This window comes from Xiphophorus hellerii, chromosome 12 (genome assembly GCF_003331165.1).
Source record: "Xiphophorus hellerii strain 12219 chromosome 12, Xiphophorus_hellerii-4.1, whole genome shotgun sequence".
Taxonomy (NCBI): domain Eukaryota; kingdom Metazoa; phylum Chordata; class Actinopteri; order Cyprinodontiformes; family Poeciliidae; genus Xiphophorus; species Xiphophorus hellerii.
In genome coordinates, this window is record NC_045683.1 from 19746379 (window position 1) to 19762707 (window position 16329).

Below are 16329 nucleotides of genomic sequence, written 5' to 3' on the forward strand. Positions count from 1 at the left end.
AAGGCTGAGAAATCCAGCAGGCCAGGCAGGAAAAACCTCTTGCTGTAAATTAAAGGGGCGGTATTATGTATTTCCCAGGAACATGGGCATTTTATATAATACCGACAGTTGTTGTAAAATCCTTGTATCATACATTTGATGCCTTGTCTCTTTAAGAAGCTCCTACTCTTTCCGACATTCTGCCTTCAGCACATCATCACAACAATGCCTGTCATTGTGCCATTTACAGGTGGCCTCAGGAGCTTTGCACTGAGAAGTGTTTGTTATGATAAGCTCAGCAGACTTGCAGTTCCACTATCCATTACCCAATTGCTGCTGCCACTGGTGGAGCTGAGTGGGGAAGGCCCGTCCCCACAGGGGTGCTCTGTGAGGAGACACGATATAAAGCTAAGAAGCCAAAAAAAAAAAAAAAGGTAAATTTTACCTGACCCCACCGCACCAGCATTATGATAGGGGGATGTTGATAGAACAATAGATGGAACTAAACACAGGCCAATCTTGAAATACTATGGAGAGAGAAGAGTGCCAAATTACAATAACTAAATCTATTAAAAAAAATGAAAATGTCATTAATTTATTAAAACTGAAAATAGATAGAGATATAACTTAATAAATCTATAATTATGTGTGCCGTTTTACATAATACGATAGTTTTGTCAGACTTTAGAACTAAACTTGCTGAAGCAGCTCTTAGTTTTTATGCATCAAAAATGTGGAATCATCTTCCTGCTCACTGTAGGACTGCACCCACCCTGATCTCATTTAAAACAAGGTTACAAACCTTTTTATTGGTTGTTGCCTGCTCTCAAACTTTTTTGAAAGTTTGAGAGTAGTTTGTTGAAAAAAGCTGTTGTTTTTTTTAACTTCTTTGAGGCGTCTGTAGCTGATAGATGCCATTTAAATAAATTTCCCTTGCCTTGGCTAGTGTTTAAACTGCTCTGTGACCTACTGTTTGCACTTGTTTGTTGTGAAATGAATGTTGTAACCAGTTGACTTTGATGGTATGGATAGGAACCGTTTGGGCTTCTATAAATGTCCCAAGAGAACCGCTTGGCACTCTTGCAACTCTCACGGACACAAGACCTCTGTGGAATCTGTAACCTGCTACGGCATAGTAAAATAAACATTTTGCATTGTTTATTTTATTTATCACTGAACAGTTTGAATTATCTTTGTCTCCATATGTGGTACTTTGTCTTGGTCTAACACATACAATTCTTACAAAATGTATGAAGCTGGTAGTTGCAATGCAACAAACGGTAAAGGCTGATTGAAATAACATTATAAGGTTCCCCTAAGGGTTAATTTTGCTGAATTGACAAAGGAAGAAGTAACGGGTTACTTTTTCCTTTGTAATCCTGGTAAAATGTGCAGACGCTGTAAACAACCAGATCGTGTATCATGCTAGCGAACAGTTTTACAGACACATCTGACTAAAAGTTATGCCCCCATCCCACAATAAATCCTTCATTACCTTTCAGCGCCTGTTAGGTCTTCCATGATGGAAAACAACAGGCACACTGGCACTCTCAGTACCAGTCGTACACATCTGGTAGACACATTGTTTACTGGATCGTCCATAACAACCTCTAAAATGGAAGCTTAAAAATTACAAGAAAAACACGAGATACAAGCTTCGTAATTCTAATGACTCCTTTTTCCTGGAAGCAAGGTGGTAGAAGTTTCTTTGGGAAGTTGTGCACCGTTTCTTTCCTTGTTACCCTATCTATTTCTTTTTTTCTGGTGAGTCAAGCTATTCCAGGAAAAGATACCTAGAAACATGTGACTCAAAAATGCAACTCTTGCTTTAATTTTGACATCACTCTAGAAGCCGAAAAAGATAGAATCACAAAGTAAAACCACGTGGACAAGTCAGAGTCAGAACCTAAATGTACCTTTAACACTTTGAGGTCAAAATGTTAAAGGTACACTTTGTGTTTAAGTGCATTTTTGCCTTTAAGAAAATGCACTTATTATCTTGAGATACCAATCTGGGCCAAATTTTATGCCTCAGGTTTAAGTTGTGTAGAATTGAATATGAAAAAAAGAACACAACAAAATTCAAGAAAGCAATGACAGAATTTATTCAAATAAAGAAATTAAACTTCACAAACAGTAAGTATCCTTTACAGAAGGTGGCAGTATGCTGCAGGAAAAAACACTGAAGAAAAGTTTTTTTCTTAGGGGTAACTTACTTTAGTTGCTGGTTGGAGATCAAGAAGCAATCACCAAAATATGAAGCGTCTTATGCTCTAGCGGTTACATCTGTGAAATGTAAGCTGAAATCCAACATATCAATAAGTCTTAAATTGATGGAAAAATACAGAAAAGGTATTGATATGCCTATGACTAATGACAAGGCCATGTCTGATTGGTTTTAATTGGAACCACATTTCTATTGAGTGAGACATGGGGCTGATAAGCTTTCAAAAGAACTGATCCGATAAATGTGTTGGGAGAGAACAAGCGACAATGGTTATGTAAGTGCGTAAAACAGGCATGAATTACATTACAGATGAATTTAGAGCATCACTGCAAGAAGCACAGAAACCTAGCATGTCAAACCTGACTAAGAATTGAGGAGGAAGTAGATTTACAGTACATGACTTTAGTATTATGATTGTTGATCATAGATATGCTGGCCTGAATATTTCACAAACTGTTGATTTGTTTGGATTTTTACACAAAGCCATACCTCCGGTTCACAGAAATTGGTTTGAAAATGAAAAAAATATCCAGTAAGCAGCAACCTTATAAAGAAAAATGCTTATGTTAAAGGAGAATGGGTCTGGCTCGGTATGATATAATGCCTGTCCAAAAAAAAAAAAAATTATCTTGTTAGGGTTAATATTTTCATGTCCAGCATGTGGGTAGGCTGCTTGCTTGTACAAGTCTGTTTTGATCAGACTTGTTGATAATTTGGCTTTGAACATATTTCAATGCATTTCTGTCCAATTTTGTGCTGCCAAACCTTACAGAAAAAGTTGTTCACCTACTTTAGAAAGTTAGTGCTTAGGATTTAAAATCAAATAATTTGATGACTCAAAATCTGTGTGTACCTGAACACAGCTAGCAGAGCTCTTTACATTACAGCTAGGCTACAAGGGACCAATGGATAACCTCTTTGTCACCTGTTCTATGTCATTGTAAACAAAGAAAAAGTCATAGGTTAAAACCAGAAAATACAGATTTGATGAAACATGATGTGCACAAACAACAATACAGTTTTGACAGACATGCCAAAAAAAGTCTGGTAGCTATCAGGTATGCAAAATGCTACATAAATCTCACTAGTACTGACGTAAATACACACAGTAAGTTGACAGAAGTGAAAGTTGAGCTTAATGAAGGACCAGGATTCAATGACTGGATCAAGACAACCCTTGTTTTGATATTTCCATGTTACCAGTCTAAATACAGTGGCTGATATGTGTCATTAGACAGTGGAGTGTGATACCAAGTGTTATGATTTAAACTTTCTTTTTATAAATGTGATTGTTGAAGTATATTTGAAATGTATTATTTACATCCTACTTTTTGTCTAAACTTGAACATCAGTTTCTCTATATTTTAGAGGAAGCACCATGGAGCAAACAGGGACTCAGCGAGTTCAGAGCACTATGCTTGTTTAGGTGTTTGTACCGGTTTAGTTTTTTATTACAGAGGCAGATGCTGTACTTCACCCATGATTTTAGAGAAGTGATTTAGATCTGCAACAGGTTTTCTGCTTTTCCAAAGCTGTACCTGGAACTACAAATTGTGGTTTGTGTGATCATTCTTACAGACACCAAAATGCATATTTCATTTTCTCACACTGTGGGGAAAAGAGGAATGGAAGAGTACCTAGAAGTGGGGAAAACATGCATTTGTGTTTTACATGTTAGTAACTTTTAGGGAGGGGGAAAAAACAGCCTGAGAGAGAAACCAGACTGTGAGTCACAGATGATGGGAGGTGATGTGGGCAGGTCCAAGCCTATTTCTGCTATTTAAGAAGGAGCTCTGGCCCTCCACCTTCAGAACCACTCAGGAAGACCCTGTGCGTCTGCTTTGTTTGTATCTTCTCACCAGCTCACCAGCCTTCAACAAAATGGGTCTACAGAAGTTTATTTTGGACAAACTGGCCCGCTTCTTTCAGATCCGTAACCTGCTGCTGCGCCAGGCCCTGGCAGAGTGCCTTGGCACTCTCATCCTTGTGGTAAGTCGGTGTATATGTGGTCCAGACACCACTTAAGATGCTCACTTAGAGGGATAAACTGTGGTATGCATTTTAAAAAAAACACACTTACAACAAAAAGATGTTATGTACTTTAAAGGGACTCAGTGTAAATCCTTAAATGTCATATATATACACACACATTATACCGATTGTATGAGCAACCCATATTTAATCTAATGAAAGGTGAACTCTATTTTCTGATAAGACATGAACTCTGCACCAGAGAATAGTTTTGTCTTTCTATTCGTTAAATCGTAAAGATAGCAGTCCTTCTTATCTAACATCTTTGAATGCAGAAAAGTGATGGATGACGGTGAAATAAAAGAGGTTGATGAATGTTCCTTTCTCAGTCAAAGTGGACTGAGATAAAACAGCAAAGTAACTCGCTGTTCAGAGTCACATGTTAAATAAACCATTATTTGTTTAATCAACATACTGGAGCCAAAAAAAAAGTAAACCTCCTTTTATTTTTCATCATGTGTCAAGTGTGTTTTTGCATTAGAATATGTATATGAAAATATGAAATTTTCTCTATAATTAATCCAATGGGAAAGAAATTGTATGTTCTGCTTTTCCTAAGTTATAATTTAGGGATTGAAATTGGCTTTCTGTGCCACAGTAACTTTATTTTTTATTTATTTTATTTTGAACATGATCACAGTGTAAAACTCAGTGAGTTCTGGTTTACTTCAGTCATTGTTTAACTGATTCTTTGGATAAAATTAGTTTTGAAGTTATTGATTTAAATGCTGCTAGCACATCGCGTTAAGCAGGAGACCATAGAGTTTTAACATTGAGTTACCGTTTACTTTGGATCAGTACCACCCTGACTCCTTTTCATGATCCTTCAGGCAAAACGGCTCCAAACTGAAATATTTTTGACGTTAAAAGGCTTCAGTTGTGAATGCTGTGATGTAACTAGGCGTGGTGAAGTTACCTGACAGGTGACATATATCAACAACAGGTGGTTAGCTTTACAACAGTGACACGTTTGACAGAATTTTACTTCCTCAGTAAATTCAACACATGTCATATAAGGGTTTTATTTCTCCTAAAGGAACTTATTATTTCATTTTATTTCATATGATTCAGTAATTTTCACTATTTAGGTTTTAAATAAAGCAGTTTGGTAAATACAGAACAACTAATGATGATAAATGACATTTTAGGGTGTGTGTATGTGTGCGTGTGTGGGTGGGTGTATCTGCATACCTGCATTGGTTTGGTCTCTTTAAATTGTTGCGTCACCAAACAGGGTGACTTCAGTCCATGTGGGGGGAAAAAATCTAAAAAGAATCATCCGTTGTCGGACGTTTTCAAGTCAACATCTGTACTTGTCAGAACAGATTATTGATTCATCTTGATTAAAATGTCAAATGCAGGAAGATAATGACTTTTGTTATTATTATGCAGCAGGTCAGAATTTTCCATTAAAGCATCTGACAGTATTGCCATGGCCATGTGAGATCCTCCTGCTGAATTCGAAAAGATGCCACACAGGTGGGGATTTAGAGAAAGGGATCTGGCCAGAAGGGTTTTTTTCCTACAGACAATTGCCAAGTGTGTGTCTCAGTGGGCTGGCTGCAGAGGATTTTTTACAAGCTCCCCAACTGTGTTCAAAGTTCTACAGTAGCTATGATTAGATGCATAAGTTGGTTCAGTCTTGTTTGCTGCTCTGAAGCAAACCACAGCAGGATAATATCATGTTTTGTCACACTTATGTTCAATTAAATGTAGAGCTTTTAAACAGAATTCAATCTGAGTAAGGAAGCATGCACTTCCAAGCTGAAGGTTCATCATTTGTAATCTAATGCGTCTGACATTAAGGACTAAACACTGCAGTGCTGTGGCTGCATACACTTGTCTGCAGGCAAATTTCCCATAGTTTTTATGCTTTCCTTTTCTTGACTTATGGTTTTAGCAATAATGACAGTGGTGTGTTTGCTATTTTCTAATTATGCAGCTCACTGAAATAAATATGTGCATCTCCTCCATTTCACAAAAAGGATTTTTCGGTATGTTTTTTTCTTAAATGAGATTTTCTTGTCCTTTAGCTCAGAGTTTTCAAATCATTCCTTCATCTGTGAACAACACATATTTGTTTCCAGATGTAACTTTTTTTTCCCCTTTAAATGTTAGAGAATGTAACCTTGGTATTCTGTGCCAATGTTATGCACTTGAATCCTGGTATGAACATGAGACAGTGATGACTGTGGACTTTGACAGGTCAAATCTGATGAGTGATTTTGAAAGTTCAAGTGAGTGAGTCTAAAATTTGGAAGAATCTCCTTAAGGCCTTCTTCAGATGCATCTGCTGCTGAAATGGAATGCACATTCTTTCAGCCGAGCTGTAAACGAAATAATTCTTCCAGCCATAGTGGTCACAGCTGGAAAGACATTGAAGGGTTTTTTTTTGCATATAATTTATCAAAGCCTATGTGCAAAAGAAAAACAAAAGCAGGATTGGTGGTTCAGACTACTGAGTTCAGCGACTTTGGCCACTCAGGCGCCAGTTCTCACTTTGGTTATCCCCAAGCCTGACCTCAACTTCTGAGCGGTGTGGTTTTGCTGAATCGCGTGCTCATCCTTTGGTTCACAAAGTCAAAGCCTAAACATGGATCACACAGATCTGTAAAGCCAGGCATCTAAAAAAAAAAAAAAAAAAGCAGAATGACAATAAAAAAAGGGGGGGAAACAGTTGAAAGGGTCAAAAGCAAAACAACAAAGCTGTAAATTCTTCTTTGTGTTTTCCACAGTGAAATCCTTTTTTGACCACTGTCTACAAAAAAAGTAGACAGTGATTGATATTCTTTTCTTGCCCCAACTGGCTCCCGTTCTATATATTTTTTATATAAATTCTATGTCTATAATTTATGCGAGTTTAGACATTCCATTTTATATTTTACATTTATTTTTTTTAAATGTACATATTTTTGTATATAGTTATTTGTCGTCGTTGTATACATGTTATTTAACAGAACAAACTTTAATATAGTGATAGAGTTATGTGTCTTGTGCTTTCAATGTATGAGAATAGCCCTCTTCTGGTTCCCCTTTTGAAACTTTTCTAGAAGATTTACGCTCAAAATTAGGAAACCTCAGTGACCTGTTCATACATACAGAGCACTGTACTCCTTTGTTACTTCAGAACCACAATAGAGTTCATTTTTTCCAGCTTCAATAGTTTTTTGTTTAACTGGGTTCACTGATAACATTCGTCCAGGTACATTTTCACCTCTCAGCTTGACCTTGATGCATGACAAAAGAAGTGTTGTTCGTGTGTTAAAATGATAAAAAATGACCAACAAGATCTCTGTGTGTTGGGACCACACTGAAAAATCCATTATTAGAAGCAACTTTAACGAAGCACATTTTTTTTCTTTTTCACTGACAGCAACTGTGTTTTTTCATTACTGCTCCTCGCAGATATTTACATCGAGATATGATTCAGCATCAGCAAACAATATCATATTATGTAAAGTCAACCTGATTTTCTGCCTTTTAGATGTTTGGCTGCGGCGCTGTGGCCCAAAGTGTGCTGAGCGGTGGCTCCCACGGCAGGTTCCTCTCTGTCAACTTTGCCTTTGGCTTTGCTGCCATGTTAGGCATTCTGATCTGCGGCCAAGTATCAGGTAAGCAAACTCAGCACACTCCCACACTCCTTGCTAATTGTAATCACTTTAACTGCTTGTTTTTGGATGATGACCATATCATCATTGTTAAATTTTACTTAATATAAATTTTTACATCATGTCATGCCTGCTCTGTAGTTCATATGATGTTTACACAATGCCCCCTGTAGGTGGACATTTGAATCCTGCAGTGACATTTTCACTTTGCCTGCTTGGAAGAGAGCGCTGGAGAAAGTTCCCCATGTATTTCCTCTTTCAGACAATCGGAGCTTTTTTTGGTGCTTCCATTATCTTTGCCATGTACTACGGTAAGTAATGACTCCTGCAGGGATTCAACAATTATCCTATCACATTCAGAAAACTTTCTGTGTCAGATTGTGATATGTAAATATTGCTTTTTTCATTCTTCTGCTTTAGATGCCCTGTGGGACTTTCCAGGATGTTTCAATCTCACTGACGATTCTTCCACTGCTGGCATTTTTGCCACCTATCCCGCAAATCACCTCTCAATTGTGAATGGATTCTTTGATCAGGTACTTTAAAAACAAATTTGTTTTATTAACAGAAAACTTCATATTGTCATGAAATCTACGTTTTTTTCATTCCCACATGTCTTTTTTTTTTCTTTACACAGATTATTGGCACGGCAGCCCTCATTGTTTGCATTCTGGCGATTGTGGACCCGTACAACAACCCAATCCCCCAGGGCTTGGAGGCCTTCACTGTGGGATTTGTGGTTCTTGTCATTGGACAGTCAATGGGCTTCAATTCTGGTTACGCTGTCAATCCTGCCAGAGATCTCGGACCACGTCTTTTCTCTGCTATCGCTGGCTGGGGAACTGCAGTTTTCACGTAATAAACAAATTCTTGGCTTCTTTTTGGCCAGTATTTGGGGGTATGGAGACTCCATGTGAGATCTAGATTCGTTAGAAGCCTTTAGACTTACATTAACCCCATAGCATAGATCATAATGGTCACAACTTTTACCTTTCAGAGGCGCCAAGAATTCTTTCTCTTAGTTATGTTCATTTCGGTGTCTATTAAAGAAAAAAAGCTACTAAATTCAAAAGTTGACAAAGAATGATGAAAGTGCTTTTGGCTCACCAAGCTCAGAGACAATAGCTACCCAATTCAAAAATAGGCGACAGCAGTCTGCCACTTGAGCTGAAGTTTATTAGCTTTTCATCAAGTGATGAGAAATAAATCCCTTAAATCTTAGATTTCTAATTTTTTTGTTCCATAATTTTTGGAAAAGGTTGTTTAAAAATGAGAAACTGTTTATAGTTGGTGAAGATGAACCAGACATTATTATTATTATTATTATTATTATTATTATTATTATTATTATTATTATTATTATTATTATTATTATTAACATGTTCACTTCCATGGAGCACTACAAAGATTTCTCTTTGGCGCAAAGTGTTCTATTCTTTTTTGGTCTGTCAGGACTGATGCATGATTTTTTTATTATGTATCAGTAAACATAATTTTAAAAAAAGGTGAAAGAAGTCTCATTTCTATTTCCCATTTATTTGGAAGAAATGTTATCATATGGAGCTCACTTTCTGTTTCAAAGAGAAGTGCAGGCACAAGGGGTTGTCATCAGAAATAACTTCTAAAGTAAATTTTCTGCCCTATTAAAAAAAACAATGAAAAGATCATGTCTTACAATTTCAAACTGTATGTTTTATTGCTCCGAAATGCTATATTTCTTCCTCTTTACGTCACTTGTATCATTCTTAATGACATTCTTGTCTCTTTTTTCCCTCAGGTTTAAAGATGGCTGGTTTCTGGTGCCGACTTTAGCCCCATTCATTGGTGCCATTATTGGCACGATGATTTATCAGCTAATGGTTGGCTTCCATGTGGAGGGAGAAGTGCGTGACCGGAAAGAGAACAAAAACAAAGAGGAAAATCTGCAACTCAACATCAACTCCAACCCCAAATCTAATTATAACGACAAAGATGCTAATTGCTAAAGCTAGGTTCAGAAGGACTTGTCCTGAATGTTAGACATGCAGCAAGTGGCTCCGAAATCTACACACGTAAATATCGATATAGCACAGCTGTATTATTCCTGCCACTTATATGTTGTATGTTAAGAAACAGTCCTAATAACACATTTTCTTTACATTGTTGTGTAGCTGTATTATATTGTAGAGGAATTTCTGTGTACAGTATGAGTAGAGACACTATTTCTAAAGGATTTCAAGGATTATTTCACTTCAGAGATGTTAATCTGAATGAACGTGTCTTATCATCTTTTAGCAGTATTTTATACTATGACATTGCTTTTCTTGCAATTTTTTAAATATTTTTTGTCTGTCAAGTAAGTTTTCTAGTAAAGAGTCTTTATATGGAAATTTGAGATTTTGTTGTCTTTTATTTTTTTGTCCTGGTCATTTTAAAAGATAAATTCAAGGTAACATTTAGCAAAATGCCAACTAATGAAAGTATGTATTTGGAAGAACATTACAAAAATAAAAAAACAACTCATAAACTGCATCTAGTTAATAAACAAATCATTTCTGTGTACAGTAATGATTACTGTAAACAATCATTACAGTTAACCAACAGCCATGTTTGTTAACTGTGTTAAGCTGAGCAGACAGCAGGTTTCCGGTTACATTCTGAGATTAACCACTGTTCTTTTAAAGCAACTCTTTTCAGCTGTTGTTCACGCAAGTTCAGTGCACCAAAAAACTTTTACAAAAAATCCCACATGTCCTTTTCTATTTGAGACAAATAAATTTTTTTTGAAAAATGTTTACCCAGATAAAACTGTCCCTTTTAAAGAATTTTTGGTGCTTATAGGGAAATTATTAAATATTATCATAGTGTTTGTATAAATGGCATTGAGCTTTTGTTTTGCTTTTTTGCTGGGGTTTTTGTTATTGTTGTTCTTACAGCGGTTGATGTTTTTGCATATTGTGCAACTGCACGCATATTGGGTGTAAAACTAAAATGTTTCTGGTTTGTGTTTTGTGCAAAGGCTGGGAGGAAATGCTTTGATTCCAAAATAATGAAGTTCTGTTTTTATGCTGTAGCCTGAAAGTAGCTTGCATTACTCTCTTGCTTTTATCAGGTGGTGTCTGTAATCAGATTACATCCGATAAAAATAAAAAGTACAACTTTAAAAAGTATAAGCTTACCGTGCCCTTCTTTAACCAATTTTTTTTTTTTTTTTTTTTTTGTAAATCATGAAGATTTTTTTGTGGATGACACTAGTTGGACTATATCATTTTGGTCATATTCACATCCAAAATGATATAGCATGATTTGACATAATTTACTTCTCAAGTAAATATTTAGAGCTTTATTATTCCACAAATAAAGCATGCCTTTGCAGAAGTGCAGTGAAACAAACGGCAAGACTAGACAGGAAAATCAACAAAGGATAAATTCCTTCAGGCAAAACAGTGGGTAAAAAACAGCTGACATTTCGGTATTTTAAGCTTCCCATTTCATGGCTGCTTCTCAGCAGTATCTCCAAGCTCTGCTTTCTCCATATGCACAAATCATCTCAGGCCTTGGTACTCCATGCCAAACATTCCTCTTGCAAAAGTTTCTTGGCAAATCTGTGAAAAAAATATTGGGGATTTAACATCCTTGCCCTTTATTCATCTTCTGATGTGCACACCGTATCGACAGACAGACTTCTCTAAAAGAAAATGAATGCAAATCCTCCCAGCTTCAAGGGAGGATTTGCAGGTCAGCTTTTTGTTTGGTATAGATCCCAAAATCCAGCAATGCCCAATTCTTTTTGATTTACATCACTGTTAAAACAGGCAGCTTCAGAACATTTGTCTCTGCAAGAGAAAAAAAAGTAGTTTCATCCACTATATTTGCACAAATCCATCTAATTTAATTAGGAAATAATTGAAAGTTCATTTATTTCAATAACTACAGTACATCCAAAAGCTCAGAGGAAGAGTGGAGAGGCACAGAATCCAAGATGCTTGTATGCGGCAATGTCGCGTCGTCTGCTCATGTTGGATCATTGGGTTTTATCAGTTTCAGCGTCAGGTCGACCATCTAACAGAGATTTTATGCCGCACTTCATTCTTTGTTTATCTGACTTGCTTTATAAAGTTACTGGTTTCACTTTCCAGCAGGATTTTGCATCTACCCATACTGCTCCTCTGTCATATTCATGGTATAGCAAGCACTTTCTTTTTGAATTAATCTAGATTCTAGACTCAATGATACTGTCATTTATTGAGATGTGTTGATTGTCAGGCATGCCGTGGTGGCGTAGGGGTTAGCGCGACCCATATTTGGAGGCCTTGAGTCCTCGACTCGGCCGTCGACATTTGCCGCATGTCTTCCCCCCTCTTCTTCCCCGTTTCCTGTCAGCCAACTATCATATAAGGGACACTAGAGCCCACAAAAGAACCACCTGGAGGGGTAAAAAAAAGATGTGTTGATTGTCATTATGTCCAATGAGATAAAATCCTCAATTATCAAATTAAGAGTACCATTTAAAATAGCGTTTTTCAACGGGAGTGGCACGGGGGTTCAGATGGCGGCAGGGGTCACTGGCGGAAATTTTTACAAAAGAGGGGCTCTGAGATTCCTTTGGGGGGTGTTTGCGCCAAGGTAAACTTTACACCTTGCAAAGTCTAAACAGCAATACCAGTTTAGACTTTGAGCAACTTGCTAAAACGGTGTTGTGTAACATTAAAACATGCTTAGCCACAACTGTACCGATGGTAGCTCTTCTTCTCTTCAGTGTTTCTGTTAGCTTATTGGTGCAGCCCTACGGTTCTGCTACTGGTAGCTTCACCGCCTCAGTTCAGCGTTACACCGGCTCATGACGTTGCTGTGATTCACTTGTCTGGTGTCTGATTTTCCAATATTTTGTTTTACTGAGGATTTTTGTACATTGAGGATTTTTTGTGGCAGTGCTGTGATCATGTCAAAGCATCAACTTACAGTATATTAAAAGTGTTTTATTGTCCATCTGGATGCTGCCCATTTCTATGGAGGGATAACAGAATATTGCTCTTTCATAATTACTAAAATCAAGATACACTCACTGTGTATCCCTCAAAAAAGTTAACCAATAAAGAAATCCATCCATGGGTGATTCCACGATAGAGAGCGTTTATTTTATACATTTAACATCGGTGCTGAAAGTGATGAAACGGTAGCACCACGGCACTTTTGAATTTAAATTGAACACATTAGTCTGTGTGTAATTATTCTTTATAAGAAGTTTCACAGTAAGTTAAGCTACTGGCATTAACAGACACATGCCATTCATACCCTTCTGTTAGAATATGAATGTAATGCCTCAATAAAAATGTTTTAAAAATTAAACACTTTCTTTTAAGTTTAGAAAAAAAGATTTACTTAAAACATGTTGGACATAAAGGCTGCTTAAAAGAAACAAACAAGAAGGGAACACGATACATGGGAGTTAATGACATATATTGTATAGCTTCCTGAAAGATGTGTAGTAATATCTAATGAAGACAGCTGTTCTCAGTGTCAAATTAATCCACGCAAACTCCCAATATCACATAACTGACAGACAGAGGTAGCAATTTGTTCTTGAACCCATGTACAAACCTGAACATTTCCACAGGAGAGGGCGGAGTCCAAAACTGAGTGTGTGGTGGGAGTACCTGTACTTTTCCCAACCTGTAAAACTTTTCTCATGCATTTTCCTTTGGGGGAATCTAAGGTAATCTACTCAAAACAAGTGGGTTGCAAAAAGTTAAAGCAGGTCAGATGAGGGGCATTGAAAATGCGAAAAAGATTTCATGTAAGGAAAGCAAACCAGGTCATTGACTGATGGTGGAGATTCTCCGTCAGCAGTGCTGCAACATTCTCCAGTTTGTAGTGGTGTTACCAGAACCAGTAATATCACCAGTATAACTCTTTAAAGACGTTATGCAAACAACATTCTGCAATGGCCGTAAAGATGTGGCTCCCATCTACACCGAGAACGACTCACTGCTCCAGGTTTTAGTGGAAACATACCAGCATGCTTTGCTTTGCGTTAGGAAAATATTCTCTACAAAAATATTCTCTTCAGTCCGGAGCAATATCTTACAACACCTCATGAAGAGGCTGTCAGGAAAATGTAACGAATATTTTGGGGTTCAAATTAATGAACACGCTTTGTTCATTATACTGCACCACCTTATTTAAAATGTTCTTCCCATGTGATTGAACATGTTTGTGCTTGCACTGCTTTCAGTCACAGCCACTTCAATCAGTCAAAGTAGATAATAAAAGGTTTTCATATCTGGAAAAACTTACCAACATTCCCTGTGCGCCTAAACTTGATATTTTTTTTTTTTTCTAGTTTTAAGAACGACACAGATCCTTCAGCCAGAGTAGTGTGTTTTAATATTTTATGCAACTACTAGTATTAATACTTAAAGACTTGATTCCTAAATTTTTAGATTACTATTACTATACATTTATAGTAATAGCACACATTGAAACACGCAAAAACAGTAACAGTGGTTACTATTTTGCATACACGCTTTGTTCATTATACTGCATAACCAGAAAGTTATTTGGGCTTCCTGAATAAAACCGAATCTCTGACCAGGAGAACTTTTTGTTGCTAATCGAAAATCAAGTTAACAACAAATTGAAAAGCTAAAACATAGCAAATATGTGTTTGTATGCTGTTATATAATAAATGTTAAAAATAGCTTTAAAAAACAAACATTTTCTTTCCTAGGTATGTTTTTTTGGGGGGGGAGAGATGGATCCTACTGAAATACATTAAAGCTTATTGACAAAATGTGAAAAGTTCACGCTGTCACTTGGTTTCTTTCCAAGTGAAAATGTTATGTAAAACATCCCAAAAAACACAAAACATTCCTGTAAAACATGAATAACTGGCATTAAATAGTAGAGTAGTCGCTCAGGTTCAACCTATCAGACACTTCCACCGCAGCCCCTTATCCTCACCCCAGGTGGTTTCAGAGCCGTCCACACATTGAAACACGCAATGGCAACACTTGCGTTGGTCTTCTTTGGAAAGATACAGGGGACATCAACTTAAACCACTAAAAGGAGGGGTGGGTCATTGACTCATTTCCCCCCAGGCTCATTTTAGTTAGTGTGGTTTTGGTGTGATACTTAAACAGAGGAGAAAAATCCTTTAACATGGAATATGAAATTTAAAAAAAAAATCAAAAACGTGCATACCGGTAATGCTACTGTTCTGGGGCTTGAGAGTCTATATGCCAGTGGATAAAATTCTGTTCTTCTACCTTTGAGATTAATCACTAAATTATGTCCACTTCCAATCCAGGCACAACTTTTAGACATTTTTTAAAAACTACAGTATTTATTGTTGTTCTTTGACAAGAAGTTGTTTTCTTGCAGCCAAACCATTATTATCTCTAATTTCATTCTTTTTTAGGCAGTTAAAACATATACATACATTGCTACATTGGTATCTGAAGCTATTGGTTCACATATTTGTGTGACCTAATGTGCAGTTTGTCATGAAGCGCACTAAAACATAAAACCACAATCTGTCAAAACTCTGCAGTTGTACTTATCCAGCTATATAGCTGATGGTTTTATGTGTTCGTCTTACCAGAGCACATACACAGTTTATGAGACTTGTCAGAAACTGAAATTGCTGAGCAAGACAACTGATAATGTGTGTATAAAACACCAAACGCACAGCATCTGGTTACTAATAATTATTCTCTGATGACTTGTTTACTTTCAGAGCTTCTTGCATAATGAAGCCCTCAGTAGAGGTTAAATCAGTTCAGTATCCAAAAGCAAAACGTTGCTGAGAAGCACTTCTTTTGGATATGAAACTGACCTGGCAAGGCTGAACGGTTATTTATCAAAATATACACTGCCTGGCCAAAAAAAAAGTCACCACCTGGATTTAACTAAGCAAATAGGTAGAAGCCTCCTATTGGATAAGTACTGCATAGGCGATTATCTTTCAGCTGGCAACAAGTTATTTAACCCCAGCTGATGCAATGAGTAACTCCTCATTTCTTAAACAACCATGGCAAAAGACACATCCTGTGGTTGTGGAAAAGACGTTAGTCTGTTTAAGAAGGGTCAAATCATTGGCATGCATCAAGCAGAGAAAACATCTAAGGAGATTGCAGAAACTACTAGAATTGGGTTAAGAACTGTCCAACGCATCATTAAAAACTGGAAGGATGGTGGGGAACCATCGTCTTCCAGGAAGAAATGTGGTCGGAAAAAAATCCTGAATGATCGTGATCGGCGATTACTTAAACGTTTGGTCAAATCAAATCGAAGAAAAACAACAGCAGAACTCAGGAGTATGTTTAATTGTGAACGCAAAAGCATTTCCACACGCACAATGCAAAGGGAACTCAAGGGGTTGGGATTGAACAGCTGTGTAGCCGTAAGAAAACCTCTAATCAGTAAGGCTAACCAGAAAAAAAGGCTTCAGTTTGCTAGGGAGCATAAAGATTGGACTCTGGAGGAATGGAAGAGGGTCATGTG

At 37.0% G+C, this 16329-nt stretch overlaps 1 protein-coding gene across 1 annotated transcript; it reads left to right on the forward strand.

Annotated features, from left to right (window-relative positions):
- Nucleotides 1–4001: 4001 nt before the first annotated feature.
- On the forward strand, nucleotides 4002–10994 carry LOC116729783 (aquaporin-3-like). The gene is made up of 6 exons (XM_032578559.1): nucleotides 4002–4195; nucleotides 7722–7848; nucleotides 8019–8156; nucleotides 8266–8381; nucleotides 8483–8700; nucleotides 9623–10994. Exons 1-6 carry the CDS (start codon nucleotides 4088–4090, stop codon nucleotides 9828–9830), a joined length of 915 nt encoding a protein of 304 aa, XP_032434450.1. The 5' UTR covers nucleotides 4002–4087; the 3' UTR covers nucleotides 9831–10994.
- Nucleotides 10995–16329: the final 5335 nt, after the last annotated feature.

Bases quoted from the DNA above. Each gene is read 5' to 3' on its own strand.
- LOC116729783 (XM_032578559.1), top strand. From the start codon at position 4,088: ATGGGTCTACAGAAGTTTATTTTGGACAAACTGGCCCGCTTCTTTCAG. The intron at 4,196-7,721 runs GTAAGTCGGTGT...TCTGCCTTTTAG, and splicing joins TTGGCACTCTCATCCTTGTG to ATGTTTGGCTGCGGCGCTGT. The intron at 7,849-8,018 runs GTAAGCAAACTC...TGCCCCCTGTAG, and splicing joins GATCTGCGGCCAAGTATCAG to GTGGACATTTGAATCCTGCA.